The sequence below is a fragment of the Melozone crissalis genome, unplaced genomic scaffold (genome assembly GCF_028551555.1).
Source record: "Melozone crissalis strain CALT ecotype California unplaced genomic scaffold, PUWL_Pcris_2 ptg000029l_1, whole genome shotgun sequence".
Lineage (NCBI taxonomy): Eukaryota > Metazoa > Chordata > Aves > Passeriformes > Passerellidae > Melozone > Melozone crissalis.
The window spans coordinates 17,434,901-17,454,706 of NW_026535807.1; the positions used below are offsets into that span (position 1 = coordinate 17,434,901).

The 19,806-nt window shown below is 39.6% G+C and overlaps 1 protein-coding gene across 1 annotated transcript in view; it reads left to right on the top strand.

The window, feature by feature from the left end:
* Positions 1–19,806, top strand: part of IARS1 (isoleucyl-tRNA synthetase 1) — a 95,900-nt gene that overhangs the window by 20,670 nt on the left and 55,424 nt on the right. Inside the window, exons 9-14 of the mRNA XM_054280862.1 lie at positions 675–762; positions 4,670–4,730; positions 6,395–6,490; positions 11,027–11,149; positions 12,556–12,647; positions 16,878–16,976. Of these exons, the coding sequence (XP_054136837.1) occupies positions 675–762; positions 4,670–4,730; positions 6,395–6,490; positions 11,027–11,149; positions 12,556–12,647; positions 16,878–16,976 (559 nt within the window). The remainder of the gene's footprint in view (positions 1–674; positions 763–4,669; positions 4,731–6,394; positions 6,491–11,026; positions 11,150–12,555; positions 12,648–16,877; positions 16,977–19,806) is intronic.

The window sequence follows — 19,806 nt, forward strand, 5'->3', positions numbered from 1 at the left end:
GGGTATTTTCAGAAATAATATCCTCACTTGCCTGAGGCCCTGAGTTGGGTTTGGATGTCTCTGGCTCACTGCTGTGGGACAGTGACCCTCAGTTAGCAACCTGAATAAAATTTGTCATTGAAGTTAGGAAATCAGGCTGGTTTGGGATAGAAAATGAGTTTTCTTCATAACATTTCACTCAATTTTGATGTTAACTTTCTTTGTTGGTACATACTTATTTTATAAAGAAATGCAAGCATGTAATTGAAATAGCAAATCTCAGGAAGGCTGCATGAAGTGCAATCATTACCTCACAACTTAATAATATTGATTTTTATGTACTCATTGTCCATCTTCCAGTCATTTCCCTCTCTTTCAGTTATAATTTACTGAAACTTCTCAATTGCTTTTTTTATTTGACTCAGCAATAATAGACAAGGATTTCTGATTTTGCAACAACAAAACACACTGAAAATCAGTGGCCTGGGTTTTATCCTGTGGTTTCTGTTTAAACTTAGCCTTTGGAAAGTGTTCATTAACTGGCTGAGTGTAGAAAAAGTGGCTGGAAAGTAGTAAAGGATTATTCTGGGCGGTTTTATTGTTACAATATCTTGCATACATTGAAAGGTTTCATAATGGTGCAAATGAGGGGATTAAACAGATTTGTGAAACTCCTGTTTTATTTTATGTTCTAGATAAAGCCACAGGGAAGATTTACATTTTGATGGAGTCCAGGCTGGTGGCACTGTACAAATCTGACAGTGAATATCAGATACTTGACAGGCAAGTACATAAATTATTATACTTGCTAGCTTCCAGTGCTTTTCTAAATGTTGTTAAGAAGATGGATTTCCCTGCATCTGTGTTTATATTTCAAAAATCTATAAAAGGAATTGAAATTTGCTGGAACAAATTGGTCTTGTATGTGAAGCTACAAATAAAAAAAAAGTTTCATTGGGTCCCTGTATTGTAGTGGGGAATAAAGGTTCCATAGTCCACCCTTCTCCTTTGTGTTTAGATAAAGGTAAAAGTTTGAGAAAATGCTGGAGGTGTGGTCCAGGTGCCTTCTTCTACACATGATGTAAAGATGTAAAGGGGAGTGGGCACAGCAATCCTATTGTTTTTAGGAAATAAATATTACTTCTCCAATTAGTGGCAGCCATTGCTTTCTGCAGGGTGCTTACTCATCTTGATTAGGTGGGAAAAGAGGAATTATTTGAGAAGTCAGGCTGGGCAGGGGGTGCAGGTATTAAATTCTGTAGCTCTTTAGACAAAATGTCTGTCTTGGCTTCTCTTAAACATTTTGTATAAACCAGCAGCCTGTTAAAGAGGTCAAATACAACAAATATTTGTTTGTTCAATTTATTCAAACAAACAAACCAGGAAACCCTATAAAACCCCACATAACCACAATAAAAAAATAAAGACTAGAAATGGTTTTGAGAATAACACCCCTTCATCACTGGCATCAGTTATTTCTATTTTAGTCGTTTTATCAAGCATTTGAAAGCTGTAAATTGAAAAAGTAGAGGATATTTCAGCTAAGCAGTTACATGTAATCATTAAATTAGGGAAATGCAGAGCTGGAATGTTTAAGATGTTTCCTGTTCTGATGGTTCATACTGTGCCAGTTGAATAATTTTAGATTTCTGCATTGATTTCTGCCCTTCCCCCCTCTCTGAGAATGCTCCTAATCTGTCACTTGGTCTGTACCAATTTAAGCTGGTGTTCAGTTTCTGAGGATGATGTTCAGCGCTCTCATTCTTCAGGCTTGGCTGAACTTGTGATCTCTGGAGTTTTTCCCTCCCCTCTGAGTCATCAGTGGAACCACTGAACAGTGTCAGGCTGGTCCTGCCAGGCCCCACTGGGGATTTTCTGCTGGTCTGATACTGAATTAACCACAACTTTCTCTTGAAGTGCTGGAGTATCCTCCAGTGCCATATCTGTGTGTGTTGGAATGATAAAGTGTCAAAGCTCTCACTAACATTGAGACCTACATTTGATCTGCTTGCTTGCTTGCTATCTAAGCTGGCAATTCTGCCCCAAAAATTTTGGCTTTGTGTGGCTTGTTCTTGATAAATCCACATTTTATATTCTTGAGCACTTCTCTTACTAGAAACTGTCCATCACTTGAAGTTGAGTCAGGTTGTTAGATGTGTCTCAGTGGTTTTTAGGTCCATCAGTGCTTCAGTTCTCTTGGGAAATACAGATATTCTGTTCCTTTTGGGTCTTTTGAAACCTGTTCAGAGTGTCTAAAAACTTCTATCAAAACCATTTTGTGTTTTTAAGTATTTTTAAAAACATTTACTTTAGGCTTAAAAAAGAAGCAAGGTAGCTCATAGATTAAATTTGTTGATCTGTTGTCTTTTGTTTCCAAATTCTTCTTTTAATGCAACATTACAATTTTAACTTCAGTGTGACTGCAGTCATTCTATATCAGAAGTGCACAGAACATTTTAGCCTGCTTTTGATGTGGTATCTTCATCAGAAATTGGAAGATCCTGCTCTTTAAGGCAATCATGAACATTTCAGGTGTTGTATTTATGTCCCTAACACCACCACTCACCCCCTCCAATCTCTGATTATTTTTAAATTTTTTTTAACCTCTGCCCATCTATAAGGCTGCTAGCAAATCTCTTTGCAGAGCAGTATATTTTAATTCTTTTTGTGTTAGTGCTATGGTCTCTTTTCAAGCTGATTTCTTTTCTGGTTTTGGTCATGCTCCAGTTTTTCTGTTATGTAAAAATTAATTTTCCCAAATGTGAGACAGTTAAAAGGTAGCTGGTAGTTGAATGGTTCTGTGAACGATTTAGATCTACAAGTATCTAAATTCATGGAAATGAAATTTACCACTTCTGCTCTTAACTTTTTTCTTCCTTTAGCTCACTTTTACATTTTCAAGCAGTCAGGCCCTTGAGGGAGAAGTTGATAGAACAAAATCTGTAGCAGGATCAGGCTGAGGTCAGGGATGGTCTGATGAAAATGTTCAGTGTGTGGAGTCCCCTGAGCTGGCTGCTTTGCCCTCATGAGTGGGTCTGGGTGTATAAACCCAATTTTGGCCATTCAGTGGATTCCTGTTTTATTTAGCAGAGGTAGGAGGTGATTGTTGAGCATTTCCCTCCCCTTGTGTTGGATTTCAGTCCTTTGGCATATTAAACATTTAATTTCTTCACACTGATTTCCCTGGTTGTCTCTTTGAATTCTAAAGAATCCAAACCAGAGATTTCTGATCTCCTGAGAGTGAAGGATTGCTGAAGTGATTTTAAACAAATCTTACTGCTATAGCTTAGGTCACAAGAAGGCACCATTGTATAAATTTTCAACCTGGAGTCCAGGACTTTGACAAACAAAGCATTTCAGATCCCAAAATGAAAATCAGGAATGTGATCCACAACCTCTACCTTTCTCTGACTTGTCTTAAATAAGAATATAACTACTTTTTTTTTTTAAAGCCAATTCTGGTGCTTCACATTCTGTATCTGTGTGGCTGAGCACTGGGATGCTTCTCTCTCATCTGATCCTGATTAAGCACCTCAAACATTCCTAAAGGCTGTGTGTAATATAAAAACATATAAACCATCTGCAAAGCTGAGGCTTAAAATAGAAATCTCCCCTATTCCTAGAGGATATATTGTGTGTGCTGAGCTGGTGTGGAGGGGCTTGACAGCTGACCTGCAAGTAAAGCTGAGTTAATAGAAGAAATTAATAGAAGAAATAACAATTGATGATTTTCAAGTGTATCTATAGCAAGGAAGAAGACAAAGCATGGAAACCAATTAGAAAAGATACATGAACGTTTTTGTAAGCTAGACTACTTTTCTGTCCCTGTGTGGGCTTGTTTTCTTGAACTGGGCAGTAAAAGCTGCTGCAGGTCCTTCCTGTGCAGGGAAACAGCTTTGGAAAGTCCCCCACTTTGAAGGAGTCAAGTGTTCTATGGTTTGGCCATTGTTTGGAAGTTGTAGATCAAGGCCAGAGCAGGGAGAGACCACAGCTGGGACACAGTCAGAGAGCCAGCCCATCTCTTAGATTAAGTTATGTTTTAAGTGGATTTTCCTCCTGAAGTTGGACAATTTAAGCACTTCCAGGGGAGTTCTGAGCTGCAAATCCCAACCTACGCCCTGCCTTTGGCAGCTGCTGTCGGGGGCTGAGGGAGCCAGGCTCCATCTCTGCCTTGTCTGGCCCAGCTGCTCCCCAGGCAGCCCTGCCTGTGTGGGATCATTCCCTGAGATCCCTCTGGAGAGCCTGGATGCCCAGGTTGGAATAAGGAATGAGATATCTGAGCTTCACAGGCTGCAATACCCTGTGTCACAATCTCCTGTACATAAAACTTCAGGATCTTTATTTAGTGCTCTTGGACATGCTGAGCTTTAGGGCTTTGTTGCTATGATTATTGTGTTTGATCCAGAAGATTCTTGCCCAGCTTTACCATAAGGAGCTTGTCATTAATGCTTAATTCCTTTATTAATTTACACTGATTGATTGAAATCTATCAGGTACAAGTTGCTGACTGGTAGCAGAGATGCATAAAAGACATTGATTTTTCTCCAATTTACCACAGAGGTGGGAAGTAAATTTAAGGAAATTATTTTCTTCTTCTGAAATCAAATTCTGTCAGGGAGGTGAAGAAACAAATAGAAAAAAACCAGTTTTCAAGTTGTTAATTTGTGTTCTTGTAAATCCTTCTCCTCAGGTTTCCTGGTATTGTTCTTAAAGGCAAGAAATACAAACCACTCTTTGAATATTTTATTCAGGTAAGATGAACCAGTTTGGTGTTTGATACAGGATATAAAGACAAAAATAAAACCCATTCTGAGTAATCCTTGTTCATATTATAAAAAGATCTTGGGTTCTAATAACAAACTCCAGATTGTATTAAATAGTGAAAGTTTGAAAAACAGTGTTGACGTTTTTTTTCTCTAATTTTTTCCTTTAAGTTTTAAATATACTCAGAGTAAACACTGGTTGATAAATAGAAGTTTGATTTCAGATTGAAGAGAAACTTAAATACATATTAACAAGTACACGTTAACCAATATTCTTTAATTTTCTCATCTGGTGAGTGTTGTCTTCCTCCTAAGCCCAGCTTTGTCTTCACAAGGGAATGACTTGGATAACAGCCACAGACATGTCCCTGTCATTTCCCACTGAAGATTTAAAATCCTTTGCTGCAACCCTACTGATGTATCAGATTTATCTGGATGCAGCTTTTCAGCTGCATTAGGTCTGGCATCATAGATGATAAAAGAATATCTAGAAACAGGAGAGTTCCTAGAGAATTTTTCTAATTAAAAAAAAAAAATCTGATTAAAAGGTGATTAAAATCTGATGAAGAGGTGCAGCACTGCTGGCCAGGCAGCTGGGGACTCCTGTGAGGGATTTGGTCATTTGAGACATTTCCTGTTCCTAAAGATGTGCAGGAGTCAGCAAAGGTGGGAAAACCTCTGCAGGAAGCAATCTCTGATCTTTCTAGAGGAGAGTCAAAAACAGCTGAATGTGGAATATTGGACTGTGCATCTGAGGGTTGGAATGGATAAATTTTGTGAGTCCTGCTGTACTTGTAAAGAGCAGATGGGGGCATCTACAATTTTTTATTTAGAATGGAGATCTTATCTCAAAATAGCTCCCTTCAGAACAAGCCAAACTTAATATTTTGTAACATATTTGGTTCAGCTGTGACTGCAGTATTTATTTTACTATTTTTGTTTTAGGGAATAGTAAATAGCCCTTTATTTTTCATTATCTGTATACTGAACACACTGAAATTTGTCATATCTTTCCTTAGCAAATTTTTTTCTGGATTTTCTCTTCTCTCTGTTTTTAGTTGGTATTTACCATGCTCTTATTCTCTGGAGGAAATAAGGAAAATGTGTGACTATAAAACCAAACTTTTTTAAAAATCCAGAGGTATAGGGGACATAGAAAAATGCAGGGAAACTTTTGTACCTTTCTTGGTTGTGTCTCCACATTCAGGAGTGTATTGATTTGCAGTCTCTTAAGCACAGAACTCTGTGAAGATCTGTGGCTTCAGGAGTAATTGACTTCTGGAGAGGTGTGAGATTTAATCACACTTGACACTCTTTAAATGAAGTACACAGGTGTCTGGGCTATGGGAAGTCATTAAGTCATGGCTGGGATGTCACATTTTACTGTGTCACTGATTTTTGATGCACTTCTTTCCTCTTTTGTGTGGCTTGTGGCTCTGCCAGGTTCTGAGCAGCTCTGTTTTCCTGTATGTGTGTTAGTATATATCAAAATAGAAAAATAAAAATATTAAAAATGAATAAATACAATGTATTATATAGAATATATTATATAGAATGTATTATATATGTATAAATTATATTTATAATAAATAATATATTCAATGAGTAAATATATAGTAAATAATATAGAAAATGATATTTTTGTGTTACAGTGCAAAGAAAATGGTGCTTTTACTGTGGTGGTGGATGGCTATGTGAAGGAGGAGGAAGGCACAGGGGTTGTCCATCAGGCTCCCTATTTTGGTGCTGTAAGTATCAGCTACACTGTGGTGTATCTGTAATGTTAATTTTGGCCAGCACGCATTGCTGGGTTTTCCAGCTCCTGGGGACTTTCTCAGGGTGATTGATGTTCAACAATCTTCCCATTTGCTGCTTAAAAGTGTAAGAATATCATGTAGCTTTGTATTCTCATGAGCTCTTCCATTAGTGCCTGTGCTAGGGTGGAGATTTTTGTGTCCCCCTCTGGAGTTTGTGTTGTGTTGTGTGAGCTGAACTCACCACTGGATCTTTTGGGGGTGTCACTGAGCTCAGCTTTTCTCAGTCTGAAGCTGGAGCTTTGGGAAGGGCTGGTCTGTGGCACTGGTAGTGAAAACTGGCTTTGCTAAGGGATGATTTTGGTTGGGAACAGCAGTTCTGCTCAGTGTTTCAATTTCATTACTCACTGGGCTGTTAGAGAATGAGAAAACGCTTTCACTGCTTTTGTCCTGAGACTTTATCCCTTGGTGTGAAAGGATTTTGTTGCACTCCATTCTTTTGGTTTTTTTTCTGTCTTTATTGTCCCTTCCCTCAGTCTGTTCTTTTTTAAGGCTAACAGGAATAATTTGTCATGGATTTAATAATTTCAGTTTTTAGACACTTGAATTAAATGCACTGTTTTAGGCTCATTGTCCTTTCTGTAGAGTGTCCTGTCTTCAGCCATTATCCAAAGATGCCCTCAAAAAACTTTGCAGTGCCTAGCAATTAGCAATCCCTGGACCACGAGCTCTGTCATAATTTCCAGAGAAACTTGGCATTAGCAACAGGCCTCTTTGTATTCATATGGAATAGCCCATCCTCTTCCATCCTTTTTGCCCAGCATTTTGCTGAAGGGAACATCCATTGTGGTGGTGTTTCCCTTGTCAGGATGATGGTTGATATGAAAAGATGTTCCAGCTTAATATAGCTCTGAATAAAGCAAATTAGGGTGGGTTGTGTTAGCAGTTAATGAAGGAAATGGTGGTGGCTGGTCAGTGTCCTCAGGAGGGTAAATCCTGTCCCACCCTGCAGCTGAATCCTGGGTGTTCCAGAGGCTGGGAGTTGATTTAGAATCAGGAGCTCTTGCTGTGGGAGATGGAGGGAAAGGAGCTCTGGAAGAAGCTTTCCCTGGACAGGAAAGAATCACACAATCCCTAAGAGTGGTTTGTGTATTTGCACAGTCCAGTTAAATTTATTGGAAACAGCTTGTTGGAAAGCTTGATTGGCCTCTTAGAGCAAGGGTTATCTGCCCTCTTTTATTTGATTTTTTTTAATAAGCCCACTGAGTTTTGTAAACACAGAGGAAAAAATATTTTTCTCTCTCTCCCCTCTGGGAAATCAGCAATTACTTGTAAAACATTTTTTTTATGAAAAAACCTGAGAGTAACAGTTAAATGCTTCACAAAGAAAAAAATATATAAAACTGTGTGTGATGAAAAAGTGCACAGACATCACCAACAAAACCTTGCAGTCATCAGCTAAGGAGAGTTCTGATAATTTTGGTGCCTGAGTCAAAGGGCTGTGCTGCCTTCACAAGGAAAGTGCACAGTGTGTGTTGCACTCAAAGCTTCTGCCTTCTTTTTGGGGTGCATGTAATTCAGTTTTGACAGCCCCTGGATTATTTCTGTTCAGAAAAGCTCCCAGAGGTGCTGGTGTAAGCTCAGGATTTCATTATTACACAGCAGGCTCTGTGCAGAATCCTGCTGGTGTTGCTTGTTGGCCTTCAGACAGGCTTAGCTGAAGGAAGGGAGATGGTTCATGGTAGCAGACAGGGTTGTGTTCCTGCTTAATTGGCTCCTCTGCACCTTCCTGTTGAGGTGAAGGTGAATAGAAAAGGAATAACTGCACCAGGGTGGTGAGAGGTGAGGAAATAAAGAAAGCACAATCCTTCATAGCAAGCCTTGAGTCTTGTCTCTGATCCTTCTCATCAATATAAGTGAGTCCCTTTGATAAATAAAGTTGGAAAGACAGGGTTTTATTTACTTACTTATTTAAAATCCTATTTACTGATACATGTTCTGTATTGCTGATAGCTCAGCAATGTATCCTTCTCCAAAAAAATAGAAAGTAAAAATTCACTTCCATTTAGTTCCAGATGTAGTTTCATTGTCTTGTGTGATGCCTTTGCCAAATGCAAGCTGCCACACCATATCAGAGCCCTCTGTTATTTCAGTTCAAAAGACATCAAAATTAAAGCTCACAGAGCAAGACAAACCTGTATTAAAAACCCTGTAAACTCATTGTACCTCCAGATTAACATGACACTGAAATTCAGCTGCTCAGGTATTTCATCATATGCAGATGTACCTGCAGTCAACTTAAAAGCTTTAGTAACACTTAAATTTGCATACACATTTTTAATTTGCAGTGCTGCTAGTGCCTGCTCAGGCTGTGACACACAAGTTTCATAGATCTGTTACTGATGCACTTTTTTTTCAGTACCTGACACTTTTGGCAAAAGTGATGCTTATTTTTGCTAAGAGGTGCTGAAGGTGAACATTTGACTTTGTGTTCCTGTTATTTTGTTAAAATTTCACATAAAAAAGCTTTTGATTTCTCACAAATGAGCTGTGCTTATTAATTTTGTATATTACAACTTCTATGTGTTATCTTTTGAGGGATTTTGAGGTGCAGGAGTGACCACTGTAGCTCCTATCCTGGAGAAACCTGATGTTGATCTTGGCTTTTATGTGAGCAGTAGTGTTGTGTGCCAGAAGCTGTCCTCACTGTTGGAGAGGCTCTTCTGGGTCACAAGGGCAGGGGCAATAATTATGGGATGCTTTCTGCAGCTGCTGGACTGGTTTAGGGCAAATTTGGGAGAGAATCTCCAAAGGGGGCCTCTCCAGACAGCAAGCCCAACCGGTTTGGGAAGGAGAGAAGTGGAAAGAACCTGTTTATTTAACAGGCACAGCACCCCCAGCACACAAAATGAACAATACAGCATGACACCACTCTGAGAAAGATGACAGATTCAGAAAGTCTCCCTTGAGGGTGGTCGCTCTGTTATCAATCCCTCCTGTGCTGGGGCAGCTGCTGCAGCCACAAGGTGCAAACTCTGGGTGTTCCCAGGTCCCAGTCTGGAGCAGGTTCAAAAAAGGAAAGGAGAAACAGTCCAGGAAGAAATTTGGAGTGTTTAGCTAAACTAGCTAATGAGCTGAAGCAAGAGCAAGCAGAAGCAAAGTGAAAAGCAAAGCAAAAAGCAAAAGCGGCACTATGTACTGTCCCGTCTGTATGTCTTTCTGATAAGAAACCAAACCAAAACTTTCACTCTTCAGAGCAGTCTTGAAGGCACAGAACATGATATCCAGCATAAACAGCACACAGGAATGGGGATACAAGCATCATAACATCACCCTAGGACAACAGGGCTGGGAGTGCTGGGGCTGCAGGGATTTGTTGTTTCTGTGTGTAAAACTTTGGATTTGTTGTTTCTATGTGTGAGGTTCTGGTCCATGAAGCGGCCACATTCCCCATCTGTGGATGGATTTCATCCTTGTAAAACACAGCAGGTCTGGCTTAGGAGAATGGGAGCCTCGGGGTGGTGGGGAGAGCTGGAGGGGCTGGGTGGGGCCACAAAGGACATGGCAGCCCTGCCCTGGCACCCCAGAGCTGGCTCACCTGGGTTGGTCAGGGCCAGGGAAGGACAGCTCAGGGAGCTGTGGAGCCCTGCATGTGAAATGTGCATTCACACCCTGTCCTTGGGCAGCCTCAGAGGGTGCTGTAGGTGCAGCTCCTGTGAAACAGCTGCTGTGTAGCCTGGGTCAGATACAGATTTACTGTCACTTCAGCCTGGAAGGTAAAATTTAACTTTTCTATCCCCCTACTGATTTTGTTTTAATTTTTTCTCTGATACCATTATTGTTCAGTCATGTTCTGGAAAATCCGAAGCAACTCTTTTTTTTTTTTTTTTTTTCCTTTTTTTTTCCCTTACTGCTACAGGAAATTAAAAATTTAAATGGAGACAGGCCAGGAAAAAAGAACTATGATGTTGTCCATGTGTGGTTCTTGGTCAGTAGCATTGCCTATGGGCCAAAAATGATTGAGAAATACAGGTTTAAAGGCTTTGGCTCGTTAAGACATTCAGAAAATGGGATTGCTTATGTGAAATGCCAGAATTAGATTGATTAAAACAACCTGCTTTCTGAAACATGCCCTGTTGGCTGGAGAGCTGGGCAGATCCAGGCTCAGGATGGAGTGATGGATTCCTTTGCCATGCAAGGGTTGCCTGAAGCTGTTCTCTCCACGGGTGTGTGTGTGCTCAGACACATAAAATACATGTGTGTGTATGCACTGATGTGCAGAGAAACACATCCACATATCCCCTGTACTAGGGCACAGCCTGAAGAAATCATAATTTTCTGCATGAATAAAACTACAATCCTGTAAAAAAGGACTTTTTCATAAGCACTTGGGATTAGTGAAGCCTGAGTATTTTGCTATTCTTGTCCAGTCATCACATTTTCTGTTGAATATTTCATTTCTGTTTCAAGGGATGGATATCTTAGCCAGTATTTTGTATTCTTACAGCTTGCTGCTTGTCTCTTTTGCAGGATGATTACAGAGTCTGCATGGATTTTAATATCATTCAGAAGGACTTTGTGCCTGTGTGTCCTGTGGATGCATCAGGCTGCTTCACAGCAGAAGTGACTGACTTTGCTGGGCAGTATGTGAAGGTCAGTGGGCCTGAAATACTTGATTCAAGATTCATTTTATATATGGTAGAAGCTTTATTTTTTTTCCTTGTGTGGGCTTGTTTTCAATGTGTGACTGGTATCTGGATAAATTAAAATTTGTTTTAACGTTTGTTTAATTTGTTTATTAAGCAGCTGAGAAAAAAGTTGAAATGCAAGTGATGTTGTGGTGAGAGGGCAGAGGAGGATCCTGTTTGCAGACTCTCACTCACTCTGAGCTTTCTCCTGACACAAATGTCATGTCCAGAGTCTCCAGGCACATCTGCAGGGCCTCCCTCACCTCTGGATGACTCTGGATTTCCAGGTGCCATCACTAAGTTTCTCCCAGCCAGTTAATGTAACGTGACCCCCTAAAAGGGAGAAATTCAGTCATTTCCCCACTTGTGGGCTGTGCTGCAGTGGGAATTTCCTTGCAGCAGATGCAGGAGAATCCCTGGAAAAGGAACCCCCAGGAACTCCACATTGCTGCAGATACAAATCCCTAGCAGGGAGTGCCTCTTAAATTCCATATCCTGAGAAAACAAATTGCTTTTAGCCCTGCTGCTCCAGTTTGATAGCAAAACAAGTTCTGGAAACAAATACAATGCAAGATTTTAGTCTTTTCCAATTAAGTTGAAGATTCAATCAGCTATCTTTCCTTCCTGCTTTATGCATTAAGCAAATAAGAGGACATGGAGGTTCCATGTTTAGCTTCTTGCTGGCAAAAATCTGAATTTAAGGCTCTTGGAAAATTTTCTTATGATACTGAATTTTCCACTTGTTGATATTTGTATATTTTTTTCCCCTAATGTTGTATTGACATTTGTATGTTCAGTAGCTTGTCTTAAATTATCAATATACAGCTTTCACTTCCAGCTTAGCATGAAGTCCCAGTTAGTTAGGGAGGTATGTGAAATATGCTTCAAATTCTGAAATTCAGTCACTTTAGAGGAATGTGGCATCAGGAAGTTTAAATATTAGGTAAAAAGCACTATGTGATTTCCTGCCACAAAATTAGAAGACTCAGTCATTAGGATATTAAATAATGTGGTTTCTGGCTTGTATTGGTGCTTCAGAAAATTTAAATTTTACACACAGTTGTGTGTATATGGAAAGAGAGTTAAGGGTATAAAAGGACTGATGCTTTAATTTACAAATTTTAATGTATCCATATAGCAGAGACACATTGAAGACACTGTAAATAAACAGGGTTTAGAGAGCAAATAACTTTGCAAATTTAGTGTTTTACAGTGCCCCTGCAGGAAATGTATAAACTTGATAGCGATTTTGTGTGTGTGTGTGTAAATGCTGGGTTATGCATAGATTTTTTATAAAATAATTTGAATATCTGCGACAAACCCTGTGGTAGCTTAGAGCAATGTGCATTCCAAGGCCAATGTGTGTTTCAGGATGCAGATAAGCACATCATCAAATGGCTGAAGGAGAAGGGCCGGCTCATCCACAGCACCACCTTCCAGCACAGCTACCCCTTCTGCTGGAGGTAAGCTCCCCCCTGCCCCTGCCTTCAGCTCAGCTTCCTAACACACAAATTCTTCAGCTTCCTCCTGTATTTTCCCCTCTTTTACTTAATTTTCCTGCCAAAACTAAAAATAACACAAAGCGAGATTATTAATTCAGGCGAGCTCCAGTTTTGGTTTAGTCATCAAGAAATTTTTCTTTTTTTTGCCATAAAACTGATGAATTTAAGTGTAGTGCTGAAATTTAGTTTCTATTTATGGTTTTAAATGTAGTTTGTAGTTTGTGTTGCTCATTTCTCAGTGTAGCACTCCCAACTAACCACCTCTTGTAAAAAAGGTTATTTTTTAAGCAGCTGAGTGATGGGAAAGGATTTTTTTGATACCCTTTGAATTGTATCCAAATAAGCATATCACAGGTAGTCTTTGGATGTTTGTGTTAAAGCTTTGTATGTTTTGAATAAAATGGCAAAAATGTAGCTCTTTTGAACCTTGTTAGATGACTATTTCTTTGAAAGAAGCCCAGTTGCTTAAAATGTGGAAACATCTCCCTAGGTGGATGTCTCCGGGGGAAGTCTCCATGTGGAATTCCCCATGGGCCTTCAGTGTCAGTGAACAAACAAGTTTTGGTTCTGAGGAATACAGGGCTAGACAGATTTAATCTAGAAATGAAGCTTGTTTTTATTAGTGTTCTCCCTGGTTTGAAATTTCCATTGTTGCTGTTGTAAAAAAATCACCAAACAATATCAAATTAAAAGAACCTTCAGTAACCTTTTAGTAGAGTATTAAATTCTTATTATGAGCAAAGACAGACTTAAATTAAAATATCTAATTTAATTATCTGAAATGGCTTGAAGATTTTAAGTCTTATCTGATGTATACAGCACCTGTACTGAAATAGCTGTGATAAAAGCTCATCTCTCTGTCTGGCTCTGACTCTGCCAGGTGAAGTGTTCTAGCAGGGTACATTTATCTTTAATTTATAGCAAAAATAACCTTTGCTTGCTCTTGAGCAGCAGGATTGGTTTGTTTCTAGCAGCTGCCTGGAGGAAGAAGGGAAATTGCTCTTCAAGTGTTACGTCCTTGATGATTTGGGACAGCTTTTGAAAAATGGCAGGCCCAAAATCAAGCAAGGCTTGTGTTTTTCTTGTGCAGCAACTCAAATATCCAGTCATGGCCTTCTGAGAGAAAAGCAGGGATGCAGAAGTGCTGATTCTGTAGAAGATCCTTAATCCTGCCACTCTGTTGACATTTTTGTTGATGGATGATAAGTTGCAGGCAGCACCTAGCAGCAAATTATCCGGTGGGAAGAACCGAACAATGGATTCTACTTGAAAAGCTCATTTCACTGCCATCACAAATCAAACCATAATTGGAATGTGCTAAAAGTAGAAGAGTAGTTCTTAACTTTGAACATAGTTATAAGTTATATTGATTAATGGAAAAAAACTTTGCAATCAGACTCTTCTTAATGTACTCCTGCTTTTCCCTGAAACCAAGCAGTTGTTGAATCCTTGGGATGTTGAGAAATTTGCCTTCTCTTTGTACATATCATGAAATCAGGATCCTTCTCTGTTTAGTAACTTTCTGTCAACTAAACTTTAAAGTATGAAAAACACAACAGCTTGGTAAGGACAGAGTAGATAGTTTTCAGTTAGAATTTGTCTGTATTAGAACTGCTGAAAATGGAAGACATTGGTCAGGACTGGAGATCTTGGGAGTCTTGAGATATTGGGTGTCCCTCACAGCTCCTGCCTGCCATTCCTTTGGGAGCAGTGTTGGGAAGCTCCTCCACTGGCAGATGTGGAGCTTTGACTTTTCCAAACCAGTAAGGCAAAGCCAAGAAGCATCTTGATAGCACAGGCTGAATTATTGATCATTTCATTCCTAAATTACAAGACAACTGAATAGGATCACAATTACTGTGATTTGATTCTTGTGATGTGTTTCTAAAGGATCTGTCTGTAAGGGGAACAAAACTTTGTTCAGTTGGGACAGAGGGGAATGGTAAGGCAGGAACTTTGTGAGGATCAGACTTGGATTTAAGGTCCTTGTGTTGATGGAAAACAAAACCCAGCAGTATTTCTCATCTGATTCTACAGTAAAATCCAGTTGGACCTGCATTCCTCAACCTTCTCACCAGTCATGAGGGGCACAAACATGGGAGGTGTCACTGCTTGGGCAGATTTTACTGTTTTGTTCTCTGCAGTCTCCTGCTGAGGCACTGCTTGGTAGTACCAGAAGAAAAATATTCAGGGAAACTTTGTCCTCTCCCCTTTATTATTGTTGTAGGAGGAGCAGAGCCCTGGGGATGCTTGGAGTGGTTATCAGGTGTTATTACTTCGGTGTTGGGTGGGAAATGTTCCCCTGCTGGGCCTTTGGTACAGATCTCCCAGCCAGCCCCACCTGCTGCTCTCCTCACCATTGTCCCAACCTTCCTTTTCCAACATGTGAAGATCATGTGAGAAATTTAAATATAAAGTTTTAATATCAATTTTTTATTCTCCTTGTTTGCACTTACTCAAGATCTTGTGATCATCATTCTTCAGCATATCTGGAACAAAATACTCAGTGAAATCAAAGCATCTTGTAGCTTGGGGAATGCTTGCTTTTTTACTGTGTGAGCAGTGAACTCAACTGCTCCCATTTTTTATATTAAATTAAATTTGTAGCAAACCATCAGTAGGTTTGCCTTTAATAGCTAGGACACAACTACATTACTATTACTTTGAGCTTTCACCACTTCCTTTAAGGTTATAGGTATTTTAACACTTAAGCACATGGAAAAATACAGCTATAGTTAAAATGGAAAGTCCTTTGAAGTATAGTGTTAAAAGAAACAATGTGTTTTTTATTGTTGGGCTTTGTGCACTGTGAGTTCAGCTTTTAAGGTCTGAACAACCTTTGCTGTGGGTTTTCTTTCTTTTGTGGGTCAGGCAGGTGCACCTTTAGCAAGTGCTGGCACAGTAGCAGTTTGAATTTACATCATAACCTGCAGTAGTTGATGGATTTCAAATGTGTTCTTGCTGTGGGTGTAAGTAAAATGAATTAAACTTTGGCTGTTTGTAGTGCTCACTGCACATGGGAGATAACAGGAGTTTCTCAGGTGAATTTTTGTGTATTGCCAAACAGGAGTTTCTCAGGTGAATTTTTGTGTATTGAATTTTTGTGTAAGTTCTGAACCAAAGTGACTCAAACCAAAGTAATATTTTTCAGAAACCTTTTGTGGAATGGAATGATGCTAAAGGAGAGTGAGCTCCTTGTCTCAGTGTTGTTTTCTCCTCTGTACCCACAGATCCTATCCCCTAGGGCTCTTCTCCCTCCTCAAAATGGAATAATGGGATGGATGGGAAGGGTTAGAAATGTCTGAGCCCTGCCAGTGACCTGTGCCCCCTGTTGGATCCCAGGATCCTTCAGAAGGATGTGCTGCCTGAACAGTTATTCAAGACCTTAAGCAGTTATTGTGGAACTGATAAATCAGAGATTGGGCTGGGACACTGCAGTCAGATGCTTGGAGATACTGATTTTCCCAAGCAATTTAGGAAATTGCTCAATCTGTGCTCTGGCCAATTGTGTTTCCATTTCTAAGCAATCCCAAGTTGTGAAACTGCTCTCCTCCCATAAGAATTTTCTTGTATTGCTTTTTGAAGTAAGGAATATGTTAAGATATATTTGAAACTTCTTTTATATGCTTATCTGCATTTCTTGCTTTCCCTGTCCTCCTGGAATAGAACTTTCTTCTGGTTAACCCTAGGTGCTGTTACTTCTTTATGATTTGTGATTATTATTTTAAATGCAAGTAGTAAAAGCACAGCATAATGTTCCCTGGCTTTTCAGGCTCATGTACACATAAAAAGTGATGCAGAATGAGCTCATGTGGAAGACTGAAACATGACTCATTTTAAGAGTTGCTGAAGTTCATCATGTTGTACTATGTAGGAGCACAAATTTCAAATTCAAGTATCGTTTGAACATTCTCATGATTGCTCTTGCTATACAAATTCCTTGAATTACTGGGTTTGAAGGCTGTAAAATATTTTTTCAGGACTGGATTTCAAAATAGTAGCTCACATAAGTGTAACAGTTTATGTAATTTAACAAACCAAACAAACCCCAACCTTTAACTGTGATAATATTTCAGCAGCACTCTGTGAAAAGGAGACTGTCATGTGCAAAAAATAAATATTAAAGAGCACTTTATAAATAGTGTAGCATTTAAAAATGTGTTTGTTTCTTTTATTCCCTTCCCTGCACAGGTCAGATACCCCGCTGATCTACAAAGCTGTGCCCAGCTGGTTTGTCAGGGTGGAGCACATGGTGGAGAAGCTGCTGGAGAACAATGCCCAGTGCTACTGGTAATGTGTCCTGCAGAAATCTGATTTATTCCTTTCCCTGGAGCTGGGGGTTGTGTGTGCTGGAGCTCTCCAAAGCTCTTCCCCTGTTCCTATGCTCACTCTGCTTCATATTTCCACTCCTTTTCAGCCAGTGCTGCTGGGACCAGTTCTAAACAGTGTTTTATCTCAGTTCTATCAACTGAATAGATATTGAATATTTCCTAGTAATTTACAGGGAAATACACTACAGGGTCATTAAAAGTGTCCTCCAATCATGGTATGCAAACCTAAACAATTCAGCATGAGAGAAACTGCAGAGGAGAATCATCCTGCAGAAGCGGAGATGTGCTTCCCAAAAGGTTCCACCTGAGGCAGTAATAGAGGCAGCTTAGGGCTGTGTATATATTGTTCCAAATAAAACCAAATTTTAGACAAGTTGTGTGTTTTTTCATCTAGTTATTACAGATAAAGGTTGATTACTTCATAGGTGCATTTGAAGAAAAAAATCCACACCCACTCTCCCCCTAAACAGCCACAAAAAGCTCAACCCAGCTGCCTTAATTGTTGTAGGTAAACTCAGTTAGAGTTTTAAAGAAAAAAAATTCTATTAATGGCAAAAATGAAATCTTGACATGTATATAGGGAGTGTGAAAAATACTCCCTATATTGTGTGAGATTTGTGTAGAAAACAGCAGATGAGCTTTAGATAAGAACTTAAATGCATTATTAATTGCAGTAAAAGGGGACTGTTGGTGCTGGTGGCCTTTTAGGGAGTCAGTCCTGAGTTTGTGGTGTGTTAGTAACAAAAGGACCTTATCTTCTGCACTTTCATGAGCTGCATTTTTATTTCCCTTCCTGTCATCCATCACTTGTGCCTGGGAGGCTGAGACCTCCCAGTGAGTGAGGAAAACTTGGAGATTCCAACCTCATTCAGTCTTTTCTTCTGAGGGCTGCAGGGAGAGCTGGGATTCCACCCCTCTCCCACCTCTTTTGTCTCTTGGAAAGGTGACTCAACCTTCAGTGAGCAATTACAGCTTGTGCTGCCTTTTTTTCATGGACAGTAGCTGGCAATTAAATTCTCCATGAGCAGCTTTTGCATAAGTGCTGACGTGGTGCAGGCAGTGTAAATCCTGGGATGTGAGGGAAAAGTCAGTGATCCAGAATGGAGCTGCCCAAAAATGCTGCAGCACAAGCCCAGTCTGCCTGTGTCAGGAGAGTTTAGAGATTAGGGAGTGCTGTTTTCTGTTTTCCACAGCAGAACATACTGTGATCCTCCTTTGGGGCAAAAATAAGCTGGAGAGGGGGTGAAAGTGTTTGTTCTTAGCTTTAATTAGCTTCCTCAAGATGCTTTCACTGTTGGGATGACAGTAGACCTGCATACTTAATTTTCACATGAACAGAAGAAAAAATGTAATGATCCTGTTAAGAAGGGCTTGAATGGATGGGTTTTGCTTTTCCAGAAGCAGAGCTTCAGGAAGGAGCTGCTGAGTGACCTCCATTCATCCAGGAAACACTAATTAATGAGAATTACTGCTCAGTTGAACCTCATGTACATATTTGGGGTTCAGTGGTGTTTTTGTAAGTGCTGATGGGTGGGATACAAGTGGAAGCAAATGCTGGAGCTGCTCCTGCAGAGGTTGGGTGAGAAGAGCAGGCAATGCCATCATTTGGCAATTTCCAGAATGCCTGGAATTACAGGAACCATTTGTCCTTTAGGCAGTTTCTGACTCTGAACACAATTCCATCATTGAACATAAAACTGGTTCCTCAGGACTCCTCTTAAAACCATGTGATCTTTAAGATTTTGGGAAGCTTTTTGTTGGGAATGTAGCTACAAGTAGAGATGTATGATCACAGAATTATTAATAAATAATATGTATTTCCAGTATGTGAATTCATAGTAATTTGAATACTGGGTAATCTGGAAGTTGGCTTTTAAAATCCAGCTTTTGTAAAGAATAAGGGAGTGTTTTTGAGGTTTTCTTCGTGTGTTCTCCATTGATGCCAGTTTTGTTTGGGCTTGTAGCTTCTGAAGTTGGCATTGAGACTGCTGGCCTTCTGCAGTATTCATTTATTTAAATTTTGGGAACTCCTTCCTTCCCCAAACCTACTTTTTCTGCTTTTGAAGAGACTTGATCTCTGAAAGTGTCACAGGAATAATATGTAGCTTTTTAAAAATTTATTTTTGGACTCTCTGGGGCTTCAGCACGTCCTGAAAATGAGAAAATTTGGGATAAATGCTTTTCAGACTATATTAACCTTTACAAAATGGGTTTGACTGCATTGCTTTTTTTATTCCTCCAAATGACTGATAGGTATATTGTCCCTTAAGAATAGCTGCCCTCTTGATAGATATCCTTTCTGATGAAATAGATTAAACATACTTGGACAAACTTTGCAACCTGATTGCATTTCTAATTAGTTTTTTAGTGAATTACCCAACTTATAAGGCCACAGTCATTCAAAATTTATTAAAACCAGTCAGTCTATTTTCATTTTTCAAAATGAATTTAACTATCACTTCCAATAATGGCTGCATGAGTAATGTGCCAGCATTTTTGTAAAACCAGAAGCCCAGAAACCCTCTCTCCTCTGTTGCATCCTTATTTCAGTCAGACTGGGAATTAACTTGTGCTGGATGTTGATGAAAATGCACAATTGGAACAGTATTTAGGGGGCTGTGCTTCAGCCTTTAATTGAGGTTCCCTTACTGGATGTTCTTTGCTGTGTAACTGAGATCTTATTTAAGGAAATTTTAAATTAAAAAGATTATCCTCTGTTTGGCATTCAGGCACCCAGTGCTGCTGTATTTGAGATGAAGAGAGGCAGATTTGGCTGCTGTAAAATCCAG